Raw genomic sequence first — 23342 nt, 5'->3', positions numbered from 1 at the left:
CTCCCTAGCACAGGAGCAAAGGAACAGGTCTTCCTCTAACCCATCTGGACCCAGCATCACCACAGGAAGAACAGGCGGGATGTTTCCTGGGTGGCCTCAGACAGGCCTCTGGCAAGGTCTCCTGGAAGGTGGATTTGGAGGGTAGGTTTCCTACATCGTCCAGGAATCCTGTCCTTCTCTTTTTCCTGAGCTATGTACGTGTGGGGGTTGTATGCTCCCCAACAGCCTGATCTGCAGCCTGCTGGTACCAAGGGTGGCTCTGAGGAGCTGACTGAGCACCCCTGGGTTCACCAGCTCTGCAGTGTCATTCTTGTGGGGTGGCAAAGCCAGCATCAAGTCTTTCCTGCTTTCCTGTAATGCTACCACAGGAGAAGTAGGCTTTGGCTGTTTCTCTGCCCTCCATTTTGTGCCTCAGTTTCCCTTGCTGGAAGGACAGAGCCCAGCTATGGCTGGTTGAACTGTGCATCTCAGCACTCCAGCTCTGACAGTTTCTGCAGCTGTAGCCATGGCGGCTCTGTCCGAATTCAGCAGCTGCCTGCTTTCCTCTCTGGGTCTCTTAGCAGCTCTCCCCCTAGCATGGGGATGAGCCGGGACAGGCTCCCTGCACTGGCCATGCCCATGATTCATGTCTGGGAAGCCAGCGTTTTGGTTGGTTGTGAACAGCCCCAATTCAACAGCAGGAAATAAGTGTAAAAATAGCCTGTCAGTGTGCTCGCAGCCAAGCCAAGTGTGTGATGTCTCTCTGCCAGGATCTGGCCCCGGCAGCCCCTTTCCCGACCATCTTGGAGAGCTGCACGGGGGGGGGCAAGCTGCAGAGAAGCACTTGCCCCTTGCAAGACTGCTGCTGCCCCGGCAGTGCACTGAGGGCAAATGTCAGCCCCAGGAGCCTGCTGGCTCGTTGCAGGGCAGCCTGTGGACCCCAAGATTCTCTGTTGCCACTCGTCTTTCAGGACAACGAAGAGGGAGATGGTTGAAGCTGCCCTGGAAGCGATGCTCTGAGCCGAGCCCTACCAAACCCCAGGGTGGAGAAAGGGCTGCTACCAACACCAGTTTGCTGTACCCATGCCACCAAAGCTTGCCATCCCCCCGAGCCCCGCCGAGGCCTCTGGCTGCCCCCACACCTCCCCTGCCCCTCTGCTGAAGGAGAGCCCCCCCAGGGCCTCCTCCTGCCCCCGAGGGGCCGGTCCCCCTGCTCCGCCTCGCCTGCCTGCGGTAGGCCCCGGCCGGGCTGCCGCTGGAGGGCAGGGCTGGACAGCCGATGGCCCGCGGTGGAGCAGCCTGCCGGGAGCTCCCAGAGCAGTGCAGGAAGTCAGCATGGCTTTTAAAGAAAAAAATAATGTGTTTTAAGTTGGTTTTGCTCTGGAACCCCCAGTTAAACCTGCAGTTCCAGCTCCTGTACCGCCCACAAGGTGACAGTGCTCTCTGTGCCTGACCTGCCAAGGAGCAGCAACTCCCTGGCTGTAAAACCCATGGCCACGCTGCTGCCAGCCGCTGGCCCTCTTCGCCCTCACCACCGACCAGCATTGTTGGCCTTGAGCTGTCTCCAGCCGCCACGAGCGTGAGGCCCACACCATGCGCTGGGATGGGGTTTGCATGGGCACCAAGCAGGGGGCAGCCTGCTGCTGGAAGTATGTGCTCCCTGTGGTAGGTCAGGTCACACACACAGCATGAGAGAGCTGCCTTTTGACAGCGACATAAACTGGAAATGACAGTTGTAAAAGTCTCCTGGGATAAGAGTTTTCATTTGTTTCCTGGTTACCGTCAACTTGTGATGCAATGCAGGACTTCTGTTGCTTGCATAGGAATTGCCTAAGACTCTGCTGAGATTCACAAAGGCTATGACCAGAACGAGACATGGCTGACCCAACAAAAGCAATCCTCAAGACACCACACAGCTTTGGCAGCAAAGTGGTGCTTTCCCTAGTGCCCAGCATTGAAGATGACTGTCTAAGCCTATTAGCTAACAGCATCTACTGTTATGCATCTTGCACCAAAGTAGATCTCTGCAATAGAAAAGGTCTCATGGCTAAGAGTTCCACTGAGGTTCAGTTCTTGGACCTGGAATGATTCAGCATTTCTGGGGTGTTCAATAGCAGGACTGCAGCTAGGTAATTGCAGCCTGGTAGTGCCACTGCTCAGTGCTGTTTCCACTGTAGGCTGAAGAAAACTTGGGGTTGACCTTGGTGCTGCCATCTTTCCTCCCTCCAGCACTCATAGACCTCTGCCACAACTGCTCCCTCTTCAGCTCCTTCCCGAGCCCTTGCCATGGTTAGATCCTCTTTCCTGGCTCTTTCCTTTGCCTTCCTCAGTGCTGCTCCTTTCTCAGCCATGCTTCTGCCCTTTGCAACTTCCATGCAGAGCCAGGTTTGTAGTGCAGCAGCTCTGTGTTTTCTGCAGTGCACTTTTCATACAGGCATATTCACTGGTGAGCTGTGACCTGGTTGCTCTATCACTGTCAAAGAGACACAAATCAACCCTGAACGTGTACTGAGTAAAATCCTTCAGGCAGAAGAGACCATCAGTCTACTTCTGTTCTTGCATCTAACTGAGCTGGTTCGTGAGCTGCTGCTGATTCAATGTCTGAAACATCCAGCCCTCATTTATCACTTTTGTGACAAAAATTAGTGCTGAAAATAACTCACAGTTTGGGGCACAAGGTAGTCTGTTGAGGCACAGATGATACTTCCCACCATTCCACAACTGAGATGCTGCGGCACTGTGAGCCTGGCTCTTGGGAGAACTTATTTTGATTTCTTGATCTCTCCGTGATCCTAAACACATCCTCTCTGGTTTGATCCCCATGGCCTCTAATTATCTCAGTATTAAAGAGGGGCTGGTCTCATTCCACACTAAGGTTGAACCACCTATATTTGGCAGAGCTCTCTAAGGAAACAATAGAACATTTGGAAGATTTTCAACTAGCACAGCTAGACCACAGCCCCCAGCTTAAGGAGAGCTGGCTGTTTTAGCAGCACTGCTGCTATTTTTAGTGCCTTTGATACAAAAGTCTTTTCCATTATAAACTTACTTGCCCTGTTTTCAGTTCTTCTTACTACAAAAACAATTTGTGAAATATGTTGGTTTTCCCTTAGAAAGCAACAGCCTTTGTGTTAGCTCACAATAAAACGAGAAAACAAACAATCCCCACCTCACACACATTTCTAGTTGTGTGTTCTTCAGTGCATCCCAGAAACTGGTATCTGGGTGAGAGGGCAGATGTATGTGCTCATATTGTGAGATCTGGCTCAGTGACCTGTCTATACCTTGAATGACAAATTCAGACACGCAGAACCATTTATCAAAGTCTTGCTTCCTCATTTACTTGTGTTCATGTAAAGGGTTCCCAATAGTCTGCTTAGCTAGTGAATGAAGATCACAGGTACTTGAGTAGAGACTGAACACCACTTCTCTGGGAAAGAAAAGCGGTACTTTATGTCTCCTTGCTTCTGTTTTACTTTGTCAAGATTGTGAGACACAAATGCCTTTGCTGTCTCCACCAAGACACCTGAATGCACACAAACAGAGGTCTAGATACCAATCACAATGTCACCGGTGTAACTGGCATCATGGACATGCTGACTTCTGCAGCGTCAAAATTCTGCCACAGCGGGAGGGGGACCAAAGTTAAGTCTGGCTCAGCACTCATACCAATCACTGGCAGAGATCCCACTGGTTTTACAGGTGACAGAGGAACACAGAGAAACATCTGCACCTGATAGAAAAGTTTTTTTGTTTGTTTGTTTGTTTTTAGTGTATCAATCTAGGCCTGTTTCTTCTATCATGATATTATAGCGCCCTAATTAGAACTATAATAATTCCATTAGAGCTAGTAGAACAGTCTGTTTACTCATAGGCTCTCTGCTTCTGTACACTCAACAGGGGCATGGTCTGAAGTGGACTGGCTTTGGGCCCTTCATAGTATGGCATAGGCACAGTACTGCCTGCAGTATTGCAGTGTTCAGAGACTGTGCCACCAAGCAATTGCAAGCCAAGCTACTAGCCTAGCTGACCCACTAGCGTCTCACAGAGTCTGTTCCAGGATGCTGTCCTCAGTGTTGCCAGCTCCAGGCTGGAAAACGGTTACTTCAAAGCTGAAGGAAAATCTAGCTGTAGAGGAGGATGTGAAAATGTAGTATTACTTCTAATTTTACTAACAAATCAGAAGTGACACTGTGTTCTCTCATTTTTAAATTTAACCTCCTTTAGCATAGATCACTCCAATCACTCAGCAGTGCTTGAACTCTGTGGCTCTTGAGCCATCCAGATGCAGCTGCTACTGATGGGAAAGCACCACATGATCAGCGTTAGGGTGAGCCTGATGTGGGGCTGCTGGCTCAATCCTTGCTGCAGAGTGAAGCACGTCAGTAGGGGCACGACAGGTGGCATCGAGGGGTCACCCTTAGGCAGCTCTGTGTACATCCTTCTCCATTGCAGGGCTGATTCAAACAGCAGGACTGTCTTTAATTGCGTACGGGCACCCGTACTTGTTCCATCAAGGACTATACAAAAAGTAATCCCCATAGAGGTGTCTGGGGATGTGCACAAAATATTACACATACAAGCACCCAATGCTTCCTGAATGCTGCCTCACACCCGCTGCTGGCGTTTGATCTCCTGGCATCTGTCATGTCCCCATCAGACCCAGATGAGCTCCCCTTGCCCATTTTGATTCAGAGGGTGCTTTCTTTGTTGGCCTTTGGGGTTAAACGAGAGCAGCAGTTGCCTGTTTTGTGTGGGGAATGGTTGTTAGGGCAACTGGGAAGAATTCCTTGGCTCCAGCACTAGCACAAGAAAGGAATGAGCAGAAAAATGCTCAGCTGGAGTCAGAGCAGAGCCAGAGCAAGCCAAGGGGACGTGCTCTGCTCGTTTGTGTTTGTGCCTAACCCTGGCTGTCCCACCGGTAGCGAAGGGGCCCTGTGTAGCAAAGGTGAAGCCGACACACCCTTTGCTAACCTGCACACAGCTCTGTGCACAGTCCCCTGTGGCACTGGCTGCCCCACTGACCCCGGGGCTCGTCCTCCTGGTGCTGACACAATCAGGCCCTGAGATTTTACACTTGCTGCTTGAACATCGCCCAAAACATATAGGCACGGATTTTCTCTATGGTACTTGGCACAAAGCTCCTTGCGGTAATAAAGGAAACTTGGAAAATGAAGCTGATCTAGTGATTTTCAAATGGAAATAATCCTATTTTGGGATCATTTTCACTTTGAAAGATGGTTCAAAGGCACAAGAGGAAAGGGCAGGGTGAGCAGTGAGCTGCCAGGTATGTGAGTATAATTTTTTTAGACTTTAGTGACTTTATTTTTGTATTGCAGATAACTCTTCTTTTGAAAACTACTGCCTTTCCCATCTGCTTGTTTACCCCAGCTCACACCTCTTTCATAAACAGACAATAACTTTTTGCTTGGATTGGCCTGCTTGCAAATTTACACAGCCCTTCCATGTAATGATCTGATTTCAGGTGATAGTGAGCTGATTAGTAGATGTAAGGGCATTTGCTCTTACCCCTGATGGTAGTCAGCTGATAGTATCTATTTAAGTAGCAATATAGAGAAGGGAAAAAAGAATGGAGTAGTAGGAGTAGAACTTAGTGTTTGGTTTGTGGAGTTGTTTGCACACTGATTTAAAAGCTGCAGGATGAGACAGGTTAGGTTTGCACAGTGAGGGAGTGTCACCCCGTCTGCAAACATGGCAGCTGCTGGGGCAAGAGACTGATGTAAGTCACTGGAAGGTAGGGGCAAAGTATTGTCAGTAATGGGTCTGGAGCTAAAAGACTAAAAAGTAAGGAGGTAATGACCCGTTCTGGAAGAGATATTAAGAGTTTGGTATCACATGAAAGAAAACCCTGCAATTTGCTGAAATGAGTCCTCATCAGAGCTGTGATTCTATGCAGTATTACTTATAAACTGGTTTGGAAAATGTTGTTTATCTTCTTTCTTTGCAGCAGAATACTTCTCCTGCTTGGTATGAGGGGTGTGCTCTAATTTCCTCAAATTTACGTAGTAAAATATTTTATGATTGGTCAGATTATTGATTTGCATCAAGTATCAATGCCTGGTCTGCTGTTTCCAGAACCATTAAGCTCCTGGCTTTTAAAAAAATAAATACATACATACAAATTTTGGGGTGAAATTCCCAATGGGCTGTTCTGTTCTTGTCTTGCTGCAGAAAGTTCTAGTAGCAGAGAAAAGCCATGGGGTAAGTAAAACTGCTGGACAGTTGAGGACCTGTTTTGCATAAGCTCTCGTGTTCCAAAGCAGTCAGCTCCTGGCCTCAAACTTCCCAGGCACAGGGCCAGACTTTACTAACTTACAAATGGGGAAGGGGAGAAAGGGGCTGCACTCTAGAAGTCTTTTGCTACCCTCCATCTAAATTAGAGCATCCCTTAAGCTGCTTTTGTCCAACCTAAAACAGAGCAGTCAGAGTTTACTGGGTGGTAAAACCCTGAAGCAATGTAAGTAATGAACCTTTTGAAGGCTATCAGCACTTTTTTTTTCTTTTACTTCAAGTCTTTTATGGTTTTGAACAAGGTTGAGCAAAATCCAATCCTGCTCATGAATTCTTCTATAGCATTCCTTACACTGGCTTGGTATGCACTGAGGTAGCTCCAGTGTCCCTGATTCAAGCTTGGAAAGTCCCAAGTGCAGAGTCAAGAAAAAGCTAAGTGCAGAGCAGCTTCTTCATTATGTCTAGCTGAAAATGGATTTGGATTGAATAGCCTAAAAACACACAAACCAGACCTAGTTATGGTGTATGTGCTGCTGCTTCTGGCGGTTTCTGACCACTTTTGGTGGCTGATGGCTGTGCCAACAGCTGACTTGGCCAGACACACTGGCAGAAGCAGGGACTTGCTGAAAGCTTGGAGGTGTTCAGGGCTGAGGCTTGAGAGAACTTCGCTGTGGAGACACTTTGTGGATGTCTGTACCCACAACATGACTGACCCACCGCTCAGATGACACTCTTGCAGATGGCTTAGAGATGACTATGTTTTGTAGGGGTACCGCAGGACAAGCAAGAAGGATTACAAGATCAAATTTTAACCACCTTAACATGTTGCTGGGCAGAGTTCTCCTGACAGTATTTTTAGTGAATTTGGAGTTCACTTTACAAGGGATGCAGAAATGACTTTGTGTGTGTGTGTGTGAGACAGGGAGGCTTGGGAGAACCTGTAGAACTTGTGTGTTGTCTTCTACCCCTTTCTGAAATTTTGTGTGATCCTGAGGATAATCACTGCACTGTGTGAGGTTATACTGCTGCTGTAAAAGATGTGTGTGTATGTATGTTTCTGGTACATAACAGTAAAGTACGCGAACCACAGACAAGCTCACTCACATGTACAGCATGTGTGGTAAGGGAGCACCAAGATGTGTAGTGAAGATGAGTCTGTTAACTGAGCTGTTTAAAACAAACATCTGCCCGAGCAAAAGGGATGTTGGACTGCAGTGTACCTCCTGCTGTGATGGCGTGAGAGCATTGGCTGCTCTCATCTGCATTAAGACTGTGCAGCACTGCTCTGAGCTTTGCATCATTGAAGCTGCATCCACCAGGAGCTGAGATGATGCTGCAATAGAGTTCAACTCACAGCTGACAAAGTGATCAGTTCTTACTAACAAAATAAACCATGGTGAATGAAGAGCAGGAATCAATTCAGAGCAGTAGCACCATACCTAAAGAGGGATTGCTCGGAGTTCAGTTTCTCTAGACCTTATGTAGCCCATTTATACTGATTTCTTAAAATCTGGCCACGTTAAATTCTAATTCCCCTGTTAAAGTCCCCCCTGGTGTCCCTTTGCAGCCTTTTTAGTTTGTGCTGGCAAAAATGACTGCTTGGACTTTTTCCCATTTTCTGTCTGGTTGGGTTTCTGCTCCCCTCTGTGACCCACAGCTGTTAGCTCCAACTCTGTGACTTTCTGTCTAGAAGGGTTTCTTTGTCCATGGAGTCCTCAAGAAAGCTGACCTTCATGGCAAGCTGACCTAATTAAATCCCAACACAGGGAAAAGGCATATGTAAGCAGCCAGGCACAGCCTTGGGATCCAGCAAAAGCAAATCCATCCTGCTCTGACCACCCTTCCCCGAGAAGGAGGGAGAATAAAGGACCACTCATGAACCCTCCTTGCTGTGCACTGTTGATGACCCTGCTGCTTAAAGTTGACTAGAATCGAAGCTGGTGTGGACCCTAGTTGCACACTTCCTATGCCAAGGACAGTGCCTCCTCCTCCACGACTTGCCCTCCCCGTGTGATGGATGGGTTTGAGGCGGGAGGAGCTGGCAGAGCTCGTTCCAGTGGGAATAACCAGAGCAGCTTCCCAGGCCAGGGGGACCCAGCTGGGTTAAGTGAAATAACAGCGTGTGGGAAGGAAGTAAGAGAGGCCCATGGTTTGGTGTTTACCCAGGGTCCCGTGTGGGCTTGTAAATGTGAGAGGGGACAAAGTTCCTCTATAGCAAGGGTTAAGATATAGCTGATGGGAATGTTTCCATCAGGGCAGCTTTCCATCTAAAAACAAATAAATAACACGGGCATGATGGGTTCTGACAAAAGTCTAGACAGGAAAATATTGCTACAGCCATAAGATATTTCAGCTGGTTTCACAGAAACACTTCTCCGAATTTAAGTATTAAGAGCCTTTTGGCTCTGACTGTGAACACAAAAAGGAAAAAATATTCACATTTCACCAAGCCTTAACATGTAATAGCAAGCCCTACGGTAACCTTGCTGGAACTGACATTGCTGAGAGCAGTTAGCCTGAAACGCGCTGGTTCTGTGTTGGCCTTGAGATGCTTCTTGCTCATGCTGTGTGAGTCTGGGTTACGTGACAGGGAGAGACTTCCCAAGTCAGTGTACAGTCTGCTGCTGTACTGAGCTTTGCTATGAGAGGTAGGACATGTTTGGCTGTTGACTTAGTGTTTTTTTTTTATAGGCTTTTATGAAGAAAGGGATGTAGGTGAGTGTTTGTTAAGTTTTGAGAGTCCTGTTTTGGTGTCATCCAGATTGGTAGAAATAGAAGGAGTCCTTAATAACGTGAGAGTGGTTTATTTCATTGTAGCAGAACTCACTGGGTCTCTGTGGAGTTTAATGCCAAGAAATTACCTGGCTTTAATTTGCACATTGTGTCAGTGCCAGAGGCTAAAATGTTAGTGGGTTAGGGTGTGGGGGAGAAGCAGTGGAAAAATTACAATGAGCATTAGTCAACTGAGGTTGAATATAGGGCTCCTCACAGGGGAAGCCTGGTTTGTTAAGCAACTTGATCTCTCCCTGTGAGATCATATGTGCAAAACAGGTTGAGCAGTGTCTGCGGGCGTTGCCCCATGGAATTTGTAGATAAGGATGGGTTATACCTGCCAGTTCTCAGCACAGAGTCCAGTTACATTCTGCAGCTTCCAGAGGGAATAAGCATCCAGAGGAACACAGTTATTCTAATTTTCTTGTGGTAAGTCTATTGAAAAAAAAAAAAAAAGAAAATTATTCCTCTTCCCCCCCCACCCTCTTCAAATCTCAGATTCCCTTACTGTGAGGTGTGATGCATGTGGTTTTCTTCATTAACAGGCCCAGGTATCACTACCAACACTGAGATGGCATGGTGGAAGGCTTGGGTAAGTAGAGGAAATAGTGAAGTGAAACGCCTTCACTTCTTTCGCACTACAGTAAGTTAACTTGTAAGCTCTATCAGGCACTGTGTGGGAATTAAATGTTTCCCTTTAAAAATCAGCCAAATCTGTTTACTGGTTTTCTGACTATAAAAGGTTTTCAGCGCTTCCAAAACCTTGATTAAAGGAGGTGTTGACATGCATGCTGGCTTTAAGAAGACCAGACTCTCCCTGGCCCTTCAGCTGGGTGGTGCAGAGGGATGATTACGTGTACATGGGGATATGGTACTGGGGATCAGCAAAGCTGCACAGCAGAGGTCTGCATTATGTATGAAAGCTGCAGTCTCCTTGTCCCTTCCTTCACCTCTGGCAGTAGGTTCAGGGCACTGGCCTGTCCCCAGCATGCTGGCAGGCTGTGGTCATGGAGGGAGGTATGGTTTGTCAAGCCACAGAGTCTTTCTTTGGTGGGTTTTGAATATTGCTGCAACGATGTGGACTTGGATGCCCTGCCTGTCTGCTAGGAGCCAGAAATGCTGTTTGTTCTCTTTTAAGCTCTTGTGGCTTTGGGAGTTGTGGGGTGCCCTGAAGCAGCCTCCACATACAGCTCAGTGGCAGCTCTCACATTAGCTTCTGTGGAAGGCTAGATTTCCCCAGGGACTTTATCTCTAGATATCTACAAGCCAAGGCCTAGAAGAGAGCTGCTGGAGAATGGCATGTGTTGGAGTACTGGTGGAAAAGTCTTTACCTGCCCAGTCACCACCGTTTTGGAAGTTAGTATAGTAAAATGTTTGTTTTTTTCCCAAAGCTTGAAGCAGCTCTCACTGTAATTTTTCCCTTTATGTTGATCTGTTGCCCCCACCCTCCAAGCTGGAAATCATTTGGAAACTTAGTGAGAAAAGGAGGAAAGTCATTGAAAGCTCTAGAGGACTTTTATCTGTTGGTGTTGTAGGGGTGGAGGTATGAAGACAAGCAGGCAATGGAGGAGTAGTTAAAAATAAATTGTTTTTCAAAATCCTCCATAAAAATACAACTCATATGCAAACTATGAAAAATGTGAAACTCTTTCAGAAACTTTCCACTGAAAAGCAATAACCCCACCTGTCACCCACATTTCAGGTTTTTGATAAACTACTCCTTAGGTTAGAAAATATTTTGATAGGATATATATTTTGATTTTTTTTTAATCCCCCTATCCTTCATTTATAGGTAAAACGCTCTTCACATCATCAGCCACAGGGTACACAGATTACATTGCTTTTGCACTAGTTATTCATCTTACCAGGAGATTTGCATGGATGGTTTGAGTAGTTTCAGTTAGGTAATTATAGCATCAATTCATCTGGAAAACAAGACCAAACTGAATAGTGTTTCTCTGGAAACTGACTGTGATTGTACCTGTGCTGGAACACAGAGAATCAAGCCTATGAGTGAGTCATGAGTAAGCTACTTGAACGAGGATGGGCTGTGTTTCTTGGAATTAATACCAAAAAGGGCCATTGTTTGATTTGTTACCGCTGCCTCCAAATGAAAGCTGAGCTTTGCACTGCCTCTTACCCTGAGTCACCAGGCATGGATCCAGAGCATTTATTTCACATGAGCCTTTGAGTGCAGCTAGAGAGGACTGTCCGTCTATTTCAGAGCAAAATCAGACAGATGAGTGTATCCTGCTTTCCGGGGAAGTTTTGCTGGTACTGGCTGACTTCACAGGGGAGCAGAAAAGGAGCACTTGCTCTGATCCTGCCAACAGCCTGGCCAGGCCTCCTGTTCCAGGCTGATGGCAAGCCTTTGGGGGTGGCTCTGCAGTGACAGCTTCACCACAGCCTTAAACTTGCTGCTCAGTAATCACTGGGACGTAATTGAAGCTGCATCTAATGACAAGTTTCCCATTGACGCAGTCCTTTCCTCAGCTGCCCTCCCTACCTGGGGCAGGGTGCGGTGGCACAGGATTCTGTTGCTGTGCTGGGTGCAAAGCAAACTTCAGAAAAAAAGAGTTCTTCCAGATCTTGCAGTCTGCTGAACATACTGCTTCTATCTAAGCTCATCATTTTTTGGTTGCTTGATACTGTTCCCAGAGCTTGGCTGGCATGAAAACACCTGCCAGCTATGTCTACCAGTAGAGCACTGGACAAGAACACCTGAATGAGCTTGCCCTGAGCCAGCCTGAGTATCTGAGCAGCACGGCGTGGCTATGCCTCAGCTGTGGTGCTGGGCTAGGCCTAGTGTTTCTTGGCTGCGTGCTCAGGAGCATGTCATTAATCTTCCAGACTCTTATTTAAAAATAAAAAATGCCAGCAATGCAGGTCCTGAAGGGAACTTCCACAAGCCTTTCTACGTGGCAAAGATTTCTTGAAGGTTAGCTCTGGGGAGGATTTTTCTCTGGGGAGGACATGAATTACCTGAAAGGACGCAATGAGAAGAGGGGGAAGATCCCTCTGTCACAAAGGAAATAGGAGCAAAAGGAATTTGCACCAGAGCAGGAGGCTGCTGGGTGGCACTTGGAGGTCTATATTATGCAAGTCATACAGGACAGCATTAGTGATTACTTCTGGTCTGTAAGCTCTGGATTGAAGGTGCTTTTTACCTGACTGTGAGGCCACCCCCCTTAGAAAAAATCCACCAAGTCATGCTGATATCATTAGTTCAATATTAATCATATCCCTACAAGTCCATTTATGAGAATACAGCAGTTTCCTGGGGAAGCTTAAATCTCTCCGCTGCTAAGCAAGAGGAAACTGCAGTTATTGGAATAAAGTGGTGATGACTCTTTATGACTAACCGTTCACAGACTTCCCTGTTGATAGGACATTATTGTTGGAGATGTCAGTGTATTCAAGCCAATTCCCTTGCCTAACAGCTTTGGTTAAACAGAAGCTCTTAAGCCTGGGTTCTGGTTGATGGCCTCACTACCTTATGGTGACTGGAGTAAGTCCCAGTGTGTCTTTCTGCCCTGTTACTCTGGTGCTGGCTGTGCCTTACGGGTCTGACTGGAGGATTGCTATGTAGTTGGCTCTCAGCTCTGGGGAGGAGAACATTGTAACTGCACTTCTCCAGATGGATCTGTTCCTTCAAAGTAGCCTCTTGGCCCAAATCCTTCCCAAGGAGGTGCTTCCTTATGTGAAACCAGTTGCACTTGAGTGAAGCAGCAGCAGAATAAAGCTGCTAACTAGAAAAATGGTTTGTGAGAAGATATGTATTCCATGAAACTGAAAAGGCTATGTATAAAACCACCCTGTACCGAAGTGCTGGAAAATGTGGCACTTAATAGCAGTATGATATGATAGCATACGTGCTCGTAAGCATTGTAGAAAGGCTTGAATAGGAACGTCCGGGCTACTCAGCTTTTTCTGCCAGACCACCTGCACCTAATGACTTTTGCAGCAGTGCTTGACCTCATTTTTCTGCCAGGAGCCAGGGGCTGGTACAGGCAATTGGAGGGAAGAAACTTGTGTTCTGTTCTGAGATTTGCTCTGCAGAATGACTTGAACCAACCCCTCCGCTTTTCTGTCTTCCACATGTGTAATAATATGGATGATAATATTTTATGTTCCAAACTACCTTTTCTTGAGCTAACAAAATACAGTAATGAAGTGTTGTATTTTTCTTATTTTTCAGAGCGAAGCAGAGGGCGTGTCTGTGACAGGTGCTTTAAACTTTGACCCTGCACCTGATGCTCAAACCCTGTACAAGGCCATGAAGGGGCTTGGTGAGTTAACTGTATCCATACGTGTAAACTCTATGTTGCATTTATAGTTGCTCAGTTAAAAGCCATTCCTGAAGAAAATTGCAGCTAGAGATGATGGTTTTTTTATGTGGATAATTCAAAATCAACATTTCTGCAAGACATAATTGAATTTCTACATCATGAAGGCAATAAACTAGGGGAGGTTGTCTGATTACTTGAATTGGGATTATTATTATTCTGTGCACTGTGTTTATGGCTTATTGTTGCTCTCCATAGGGACTGATGAACAAGCTATAATTGATGTCCTAACTAAGAGGAGCAACATGCAGCGTCAACAGATTGCCAAATCCTTCAAAGGACAGTTTGGAAAGGTTCTTCCAAAACAAAGCCATATTCAGTCACTGTTTCACTGCATGTGGGATGTAGTAAATGGGTGTACAGTTCATCCTGCAAGCATGGTGTAAACAATATGCAAGTCTTTTGCAAACAGGTTAATATTTGATAATAAGGCCTGGGGTGAATATGTGAAATTAATTTGTGGTGGGATAAACTGGTTTTCGCCTAGTGATTGTAATTTTCTTTCTAAAAGGTATTTTGACCAGAAATATTTTTTAAAAAAATCCCTTTTGACTTAAAGTGTAACTTCTTATTGTTTTTGAAGCTATAACAAAAAGTTATACTTTCTAAGTAGCCTTTTGAGTAAACTGTCAGGCTTGTTTGGGGCTCTTTTAAGTGATAAAATTCAATTTAAATACTTATTTCATTACATTTACTTGGAAATTCTAAAAACGAAAACAAACTGCAATTGTTGACAACCATGTTTTTATGTGGCTATCTTTCTGTCTTTGATAAAACCTTACTCTCATTAGAAAAACTTGTGCTGCAAACTCTTCCACCAGCCCAACAGTGTAGCCAGATGTGTGAGAGTTGCATCTAAAAGTGTGGGGGAAGGAAAGTTACTGGCAAACAGCAATATAGGCTCTTGGGTCAATATAGAAATAGGAATCTCCAACAAACCCTGATGGAAAAGGGACTGCCTTGAAAGGGCCTAAGAAAGGGAAACTAATGTGTATGGGACAATGAACAGAACGGTTTCATTCCATATACCCACTGAAACAGGGTGAGGCATACCCTAAAAGATCTATACGATAATGAGAGGAAGGTTTGAAGCCTGTCTTTAAACAGACTGCATGCCTGATTCTGCAGACGTCCTGTGTGTGTGTGCCATGTGTAGGCTTTGGGTATTGGCTATATCCTTCACTTAGTTCAAGGCCTTCAGCTCCTGGTTCTGCTCCCTGTCTAAAACAGATTGGAGGAAGATGTTTATCTTCCCTGCTCTGCTGCAGAATTATTACCTGGGGGAAGCTTGATACTGGGGAACAAAGGAAGTGGAAGGACCTAGACAAAATCCATTTTGGAGTTAGGTGCCTTTTCCAGCCCCCAGGACCTTTTCTAATGAACTGTCAACACAATGATGTCACTCAGCTTCACGGCTGTAGGCCATGGGGATGGAAACTGCACTGGGCAGGAAAGAGAACCTTTGAGGCTTTTTATGTGGTAAGCATGGTGATGTTCAACAGGATCTGATTGAAAGCCTGAAGTCTGAACTGAGCGGCAACTTCGAGAGGCTCATTGTGGCTCTCATGTACCCCCCGTTCAAGTATGATGCAAAGGAGCTGTATGATGCCATGAAGGTAAGTAAAGTGCATGCTGCTATTTTAGTAGCATAGGTCCAATGTTCATTTCCTGTAACTTTGCCTATTAATGAAAAGTGATAGTAACTGGGCTAGTGGGTGATTATTAAGTTTGTTATTAACACTAGCCTTTGAGAAATATTTAGTTGTGCTATCAGTGAATGTTGGGGGGGAATGCTGCTGTAATATTTATATGGAATATGTATATGTGTTTCTGTACATATGTGTTTCAAAGCCTGGGGAAGGTAACAGTGGATCTAAACTTGGCTTTGGCAACAGATGAGCATCCGCAGATGAGTTTCTAACGTGTAGCTCTAGAAACTCTTCAATGCTTTATGTAGTGCCTATCGTGAATGGAGCTCAATGACCTTGGGCCAAAGTTGCTGCCCTGACACCCCACCTGAGCAGTGAAACCTTTAAGAAATCAAAGAAATGAATGAGTGTTGGTGCAAGGGCCAAGCTGGGGTCGGCTGGGATCCTACCTGTTGATATAGTATTTTTTTAATGGTACAAAGGACTGACTAGACAAGCATTAGTGTCCCCACATCCCTCCGATATTTTGCACCAAAGATTCAGATCCAAAAATGCGTTGCAGAAGTGCAGGGTTATATACAAGAAACCTTTACAAATTGGGCATCTCAGTAAATGAATCCACACAAAACAAATGTGCTTTGTGTCTCCAGCTTTCATCTTGACAGTTTCTCACAGCTCAGCATGCAGCCTGACCCTTTGCTGCCATCAGACTCCTCATTTAACCATACTTCTCCAGCAGTAAATTTCACTGCATGACTGGATATCTTTCTCTACCTTTTTTTCCACTGTGTTTTCCATCAAAGGGTGTGGGAACAAGTGAAGGTGTTATCATAGAGATCCTGGCATCACGAACAAAGGCACAGATCAGAGAGATAATCAAGGCGTACAAAGAAGGTAAAGTGCCTGGGGCTCTGGTTTGTGTGGTCAGAGCAACGTGCCGCTGCCTGACTGCACAGCGGGAATGGTGTTACCAGCTAGCACTGTCAGCAGGAAAAGGGGATTGTAGAAGCAAGAAGGTGCAGCCTAACTCTGCCTTCAGCCTGGCAAACAGAACGTGGCTGTGCTGAGTGAATTTGAAAATCCCTCTCTAGCTTTCTTCCAGTCAGAGGAAAAGGTCAGCAAATCACAAATTTAGTCCGTGGTGCCAAGCTCAACCATTGTCAGAAGGCAAATAAAGCTACAGCTGTACGCTTGGCTATTTCTCTCCCTTAAATGTGCTGTAAATGGGAATCTATCAATTATGTTTGTAACTATTTCACAGCTCTTCGGTCCCTCAAACTACATCTCTAACATTAGCCGTGGGTTTATGCCTTTGCCAATGGAGCTAGTGGTACACTCAGTCAGATGGGAGTGCCTGTCTGGGTATCACTGAGGGTGTATGCTGATCTCAGCCTGCCATTTTTCACTAGTGACCTTCTTGACTTGTGTATGTCCTTAGGTGACTGGTGATATCCTGATCGTAACACCCAAGTAAATACTTCCATCGTTCTTCTCTTTCTCTTGTGTAGAATACGGTTCTGATCTGGAAGAAGACATAAAATCGGAAACAAGTGGCTATTTTGAACAGATTCTAGTTTGCCTTCTTCAGGTAATGTTAGAGAAGAGAAAAGAGGATCCAAAGATCTTCATTTTTCTATTCCTTTTTGGAGAAGATGTGCGATAGAAGGGACAATGCAGTCACGATCATCACAAACTACAGGACAAACACATCACTTGAACTGGATCTCTGTTTTCAGCTTCAACGTGACCGAGGCAGGAAAACCCTCCCTTAGCAGCAGTAAGAGAGCCGCAAACAGTCAGCTCTGCTGCAGAGAAACATCTCACTTTTACATATGCATAAAGTCACTACACTGTATAGGGGTCTTTAAAAAATAAAAATAAAAAATCTCCTCAACAATGATTCAACACTATTCCAGAGTCTGCCACCTCAATGCTGAGAGCATGTTTGGATTTATTTATCCTATTGAATTTTCTCAATTTTCTTGCCAAGAAGCAGAATAACTTAACAACTTCTTGGCTCTACTTCATATTACTGACTTCAGTCAAGGAGTTAGATCTTGTGTTGTCTGAAATATTACTGACTGAGTACTCTACAGAAATAGCTGAGGAGGAGAATTGTTCTTTGTCTAGAATGTACTCTGTGATCCTTGTGTGGAAAATAATTAATGAGAGCAAATGGTGTCTGTCTTTTTCTCCTCATAGGGTGAGAGGGACAATGCCACCCTCTATGTGGATACCGCGTTGGCTCTCCAGGATGCAGAGGTACTCTCAAATGCCTGTGATCGGTAATATGCTTGCATCCTACCTATCTTGAATTTCAGGGTCCTTGGGCAACAGAGTCCTGGTCAGCATGGGGTTGGAGCCGTAACAGTTTTGGGAGGGGCCTTCTTGAAGCAGAAGCAACTTGGAGTTCTTCAGTTTTGCCTGCACTGCCGAGCCTTGCTGTTCCAAACAGGAAGGATGAGAAGTGGGCTCAGGCTCCACTGCTTTTGACGTATGGAAATATATAGACATTGTGGAGAGGGACACTGAAGAATAGGGAAGAAACCTCAATAGCAGTGCTGGCTGCTCCAGCTGTTTTAGGAGGGATAGAAAGGGTGAAGATAGTGACTGCCCTGATTTCACTAGAAGACGCAATCAAGGGTCTACACAGTCAACTATTCTAGCAGAGTCTAGTTCATACAGTACTTTAGGTTACTTTGAGACCTGTTGCCCAAGCAGTACCTCAAGCCAAATGCCTATTCCTTTACCAGCTGCATGCACAGAAAATCTAAAAATAGTGTGTTAAATTTCAGACTCTCTATGCTGCTGGGGAGAAGATACGGGGCACCGATGAGATACAGTTCATCACCATCCTGTGCACGAGGAGTGCCACACACTTGATGAAAGGTATGAAGCAGTCCACGTTCCTAAGCATCTGAAATGAGAAATCATCCTAGCCAAAAAAGAAGAGGCAGGGATACAGATGTCAAAGCTCAGGTGGTCAGAAATGAACACCTGCCTACTAATCCTTGCTCAATCCATGCCCAAAAGCTGTCAGCAGCTTTGAAGCTTATGAAGACTTAATGCAACTGAAAATCAGGTTGTTTATATAGGAGTCCTGATACAGCAGTGATGACTAGATGGTGTAGCTATTTTTATAAGCCTAGGGGGAGAGAGTCCCTGCCTAACTAGGTAGAAACGTGCAGTAGACAGACTCACGACTCCTTGGACACGGGTTTCTTTGGGAAAAAATCACTGACAAAGCCAGTGCTGGGCAACCACAGAGAGCCTTTTCCAGTTTTGGCCTAGAAGTTCTTCTGAGACCGTTGGAGGCTGCCTGGGATGGGAGATGATGAACAAACTCCAGCTAAGGAGCCCTCAGCTCCCCAAGGCCCAAAGCAGCAGAGACCTGGCCTTGTAATCGCAAGACTTTTGAGGCAGTCCAAAGCTCTAACTAACAGATTTTGTTAAGTTGGCCCTGATCTAAGCACATCAAGTAGCATGTGAATTTACTGGAACTCAATTGATAAATTTAGCTGTTGATGACCTAAGTATGCCTGAACTTCTTCAAGCTGAAGTCTTTGGAGACAATTTTCAAGGCCCTGGAGGCCAGCTCCCCCTTGTGTTTTTAAACTTAATCTGCCAACAGCACTTAGAAACAAACCAAACCAAACAAAAAGTGGCCTCTAGTCTTTGGCTGTGTCTGCCTTTAAGAACTGAGTTGCAACAGTTGGTCTGGATGTAACTAATCTTTGGGACCTACTAAATTATCAAGGAAACGAATTTGATTTCCTCTGTACTAAGGCAGACTATAATAGTTTATTTTTTAAAATGTATGTGTATTTGTTGCAACTATTTATTTATTTTTTAATATGGAGAGTAGGTCTGAGTTGGGAAGGTTTGTATCAATTTCTCTGTTCTGTAGTATTGCCTTTCACCAAAATATCTGAGTGTTAATGTTTAGGGATACGATCCTAAATGCTGTGCAAACTTCAGTATGATATTCATTGCATTACATAGCAGGTTTTCTTCTTTGTTAGTTTAAAAGCTAGGAATCAAAACAGGGGTCTGTACTTTGGAACCAGAATCTGTACCTAGAGAACAAAAGGGAACAACAACTCTGTTACTGATATTTTGTTTATGTGGGAGTTTATATAACTTGGAATCTGCACCTGTTTACTATTTTTTTTCTGAGTTGCTTTATAAATTGTGGTTGAAATAAGTTTTCCCAAGCTGCTGTCATCATTTAAATGTCCAAGGGCCATGAGGAGCATAGTTCTAGACTTAATTTGATTCTATTTTGGCTCCTGAAGCTAGTGACAGCAACAAGTACAAGACCAAATGATAGTTGTACTTATCCTTCTGTAGCCTGATTCGAGTGGTTAAATGCAGTGATGAAGAAACAGATTTCCAAATGAATGTGAGGTTGACTGAACTTGCTCTTACAAATGAAGGCAGGGAATTAAGCCTCTTCTGTTCAATTAGTCACTCTGTATACATACAGATACTTCTTTCTTGGGCATAGGTTTTTGTGAAGCTATTATTTTTAGCCGATTTCTGGGCTTGACTAAAGCTTACTGAAGTTGGTTCAAATATGGTCATTGCTTTAGTGGGATATTCATTTTCATATCACTACACAAGCAATACCTGTGAATATTGGGCACAAAATGCCTGAGCAGCTGTTTGGTGAAAATTCAAAGTGCTTTGTGTTTCATACAGTGTTTGAAGAATACCAGAAACTTGCTGGTAAAAGCATAGAAGACAGCATCAAGAGTGAGACTAGTGGCTCACTAGAGGATGCTATGCTGGCTATTGGTAAGTGTCCCATTTCCCTTTCTTTTTCCTGAGTTTGTCGTCTTTCCTTCTGCAGCAATTGACTACTATGGGATGGATCTACTTTATAAAACTCTCTGGTAGGAAGTAAAGGATACTTAGTTCATGTCCTAGGTGCAGACTGAATGAATGGAAAAGCTGAATCTGTTGAACCTGCTGCCCTGGACTGCAATTATCATTGATTCTTACTGAGTCTTTTTTATATGCCTAGTGAAATGCACAAGGAACATACATTGCTACTTTGCAGAGAGGCTATACCATGCTTTAAAGGTAAGGCATTTATTGCAACCTACTTCTTCTTCTTATTATTCTTCTTCTTATTCTTCATACTGGGCTTTACTGCAATCTGGCTTCTGCCAACTTCTGGAAGAAGCTTTTTGAGGAAGTTCGTCATAGTGGGATTTTGCCCATAATGTTAACTTAATGGACTGGGCCATGATATTTTCTTTTTAGGAAGCAATTTTCTGAATAAAACAGTCAAAAAAAAAAGTTCCAAATGGTGATATGTAAGACAACTGCAGATTGTGTCCCTATAATTTTTAAATTATATGTAAAAATGTCAGCTCTCCCAACTTGGTGGAAAGCTGAGATGACTGTTTATTTTCTTATTCCCCCAAAGATTTTTGTTATTGAAGTGAACTTTATTTTCCTGTGAGTTCTTAAACAATACTGGTTGAAGGCAGGTGTTGTATGGGTGCTGCTGCAGAAGGGCAGTGTGTATTCAGTGCCCTCTTTCAATCCTGTAATGTTTGCTTTTGCATTTGACATGTGCAAAGGCTCATGGCACACTTAGACAGAAGGCTTGTGGAATGGACAGTGGCCCCTGGAGGTGAGGATGTGGCATCTTCACAAGGAGAAGCAGACCTGCTGCAGAATGTGTGCTGAGTGATGTCTGAAAGCTAATTCACCCAGTCCCAGACCAGTTCGCAACAGCTTATCCCTTGAATGCCCACTAACACTGCAGACTGATGTATCTGTTATTTCAGGGGGCTGGCACCCGCGATGGGACCCTCATAAGGGTGATTGTTTCTCGAAGTGAAGTTGACTTAAATCTTATCAAGGCTGAATTCAAGCGGATTGCAGGACAGTCTCTCTCCAGCATGATTGTGGTAAGCAGCATCTTGATATAATGGCTCTTAGTCGTCATGTGTGTTCCTAACCTGCCCAGAAAAACATGATGTGGGCAAAGCCAAACCTGATGAGAGACTGCTCTAGGCTTTTCATGTGTCCTTCATGATCTCCTAAATGAATCAAGATGCGTTTAATCCTCCCTGTTACACCTTTCCCACACTGCGCCATTTTCTCCTTTCTGCTGTCCTTAACTACCAAAAACTAGTGCCATGTAAGTCAAAGTAGTTGTGATTTTATTTCTTTATTTTAAATTGACTTACCCCAAATGAAGGCCTGGTCTATGCTGTGGTGAGATAAGTTTATAAACTCAACCTTATCAAAGCATACTGCATTTCTTGGTGCTTGAGTCTCAGCACTGGACAAAGGACCCTCCCCTAGCAAAAAGCCACGTTTTCTATTAGGGCTGAAAAGATGGGTTTTATAATTTGCTGTATAAGGTCTCTGGGGTATCCCTTTCCCCTAGTGCAAATGGCACAAAAGTCCTATGCTTATCAATCCCCATGGGACGTCTCATTCTGTAATGAGGGCCCTTTCTTCTAATTGACACTGTCAGTGTCTGTCATGTTGATTAATGATCAGTCTTCGAGGGTCTGTATGGACTATTCATTCCTCCGAGAAGTGGAAATGCCTTTATACCTGTCATCACAAAATATTCAAAGGGAGTAAAATTTCTATCTCAAGATATTCTCTGTAGTATTTCTGTAGACCAAAATGACCATATTTGTGGCTTTCTTAAAAACATCCTTTGTCAGGGCTAACTGCCCATTCCCTTCCTGTAAGGGAGGGAACACTACACAAATACCAGGGATGTAAAATCTGAACACAACAGTACTGATTTCTCTTGTTTGTGCTGACTTTCTATGCCACTCTGTAGGATGGAGCCCCAATCAATTACTCATTGGGATCCCAAAGAAAAGAATTGGACTTGATAAATGTTGTTTCAGGTGGCAGCGATGGGCTTCATTTCTCTGTTCACTTTTGATGGTTTCAGCTGGCAGTAACCCTGCTGAAATCTGGCTTGATCTTTCCAAAGTGTTTTTCTTGTGGGGGTATATCCCATCCACTGACAAAGGCAGCAGCCAGTTTATAAAGAGGGACTTCTATACTCAACTTTTTTTCTTTCTTTTTTTTTTTTTTTTTTAATTTTCCCCCATCAGGATGACACCAGTGGTGATTACAAGACAGCCTTGCTAAATCTCTGTGGCAGTGAGTGACAAAATCTAGGAGGAAGATGCTGAAATGGATACAGAAAGCAAATTAAGAGAATAAGTGCCTGAAAACGCGCACACAGAAAATCCTTCCATTGATTCAAGGAGGGTTGAGGGGGTGGGAGGGGGATTGGGGTAGGGAGAGATCAAATTAGTAAAGATTTCCAAAGCTCCCTGGGAAACATGGATGCTTAGTACACATTAAAAACTGTTTACTTCCATAATGGTTTTAGAAACACTTCCATTTGTGTTTGGTTTTTGCTTCCATTTCATTCTGTGTAATTTCTCTTCTTTTCCAATGCATTTTGAAGGGCAGAAATCTCTTATCCTTTAAGTGCTTGTTTCCAGCAATATCCCAGTTTCTCACCTGGACTAAAAAGTGTATTTCTAGACTGAGCATGAAGGAGGGGCTCTTCGCTCAGTCTCTGGGGGATGTGGGTGAGCTGCACAGCTAGATGCCCTCCAGTCAGGGGAATGTCCTGCTGTGGTGGCACGCCATTGCCAGGTCCTCTGGGCTTCCTCCAGTTCATGAGCCCTGGGCTCCTTCACCTGTCAAGAACTGAACAGACTCTTTTAACACAGAAACTGAGGTTTAAGCAACCTTTAGGTGAGATACAAATTGTAAGCTCCTGGGTATGTTCCTCAAATACCACCCAAACATCCTGAGGCACAGCAGAATCAAGACTTTGTATCAGACTCACTACACTTGGTCTCGTCTCTTTTATCCACTTTCCACATTCTGCCTGAACAAGCAATTCTGGCACAGGGACAGATTTCTTTTATGAACTCTTGACAGTGCCTGGTATGATGATACCCTGATACCTGACTGGAGCTGACCAATAAAGACATGGAGATGAGGAAAATCTTGTTATGATTAATAAAGAGATTTCTGGGGACATAAATGTTTTTCTTTTAAATGGAGATGATGCGTATCTTTCTCGTTGCGGGGAGGGAACCATTTTCAGTAAATAGAAAGGATGTCTTGTCAAAACAAAAATGACTTCTAAAAATAACTTTAAGTAAAATACAAAAGTTGTCACTAAAATATATTTTCAACTGTACTTTTCAGTGGCCTGGGTTGCAGATTACATGCTCTTTCTGCTAAGTCTCTTCCTCCCCCCCAAAATCAGAAGCTTCTTATGCAAATGTTCTAAACAGAAAAACTGTGGGTTTGGTTTTTTTCTTATTCT

General features: G+C 44.5%; 1 protein-coding gene across 1 annotated transcript; it reads left to right on the top strand.

Annotated features, from left to right (window-relative positions):
• Positions 1–9295: 9295 nt before the first annotated feature.
• LOC310902628 (annexin A8-like) lies at positions 9296–23054 on the top strand. Its single transcript, XM_083844472.1, has 13 exons — positions 9296–9432; positions 9549–9595; positions 13202–13292; positions 13548–13642; positions 14852–14965; positions 15802–15892; positions 16507–16586; positions 17201–17260; positions 17794–17887; positions 19700–19795; positions 20025–20083; positions 20800–20922; positions 22102–23054. Exons 2-13 carry the CDS (start codon positions 9575–9577, stop codon positions 22156–22158), a joined length of 981 nt encoding a protein of 326 aa, XP_083700598.1. The 5' UTR covers positions 9296–9432; positions 9549–9574; the 3' UTR covers positions 22159–23054.
• Positions 23055–23342: the final 288 nt, after the last annotated feature.

The sequence above is a fragment of the Anser anser genome (assembly GCF_964211835.1).
Source record: "Anser anser genome assembly, chromosome: 7".
Taxonomy (NCBI): domain Eukaryota; kingdom Metazoa; phylum Chordata; class Aves; order Anseriformes; family Anatidae; genus Anser; species Anser anser.
The sequence above is the reverse complement of the archived record's forward strand: the minus strand, read 5'-3'. Positions and strand labels throughout refer to the sequence as shown.

What these genes read in the sequence shown, in the direction of transcription:
- LOC310902628 (XM_083844472.1), top strand. Translation starts at nt 9,575, where the DNA reads ATGGCATGGTGGAAGGCTTGG. An exon ending in TGGCATGGTGGAAGGCTTGG is followed by an intron (nt 9,596 to 13,201) that starts GTAAGTAGAGGA and finishes CTTATTTTTCAG; the next exon opens with AGCGAAGCAGAGGGCGTGTC. An exon ending in TCAAAGGACAGTTTGGAAAG is followed by an intron (nt 13,643 to 14,851) that starts GTTCTTCCAAAA and finishes GATGTTCAACAG; the next exon opens with GATCTGATTGAAAGCCTGAA.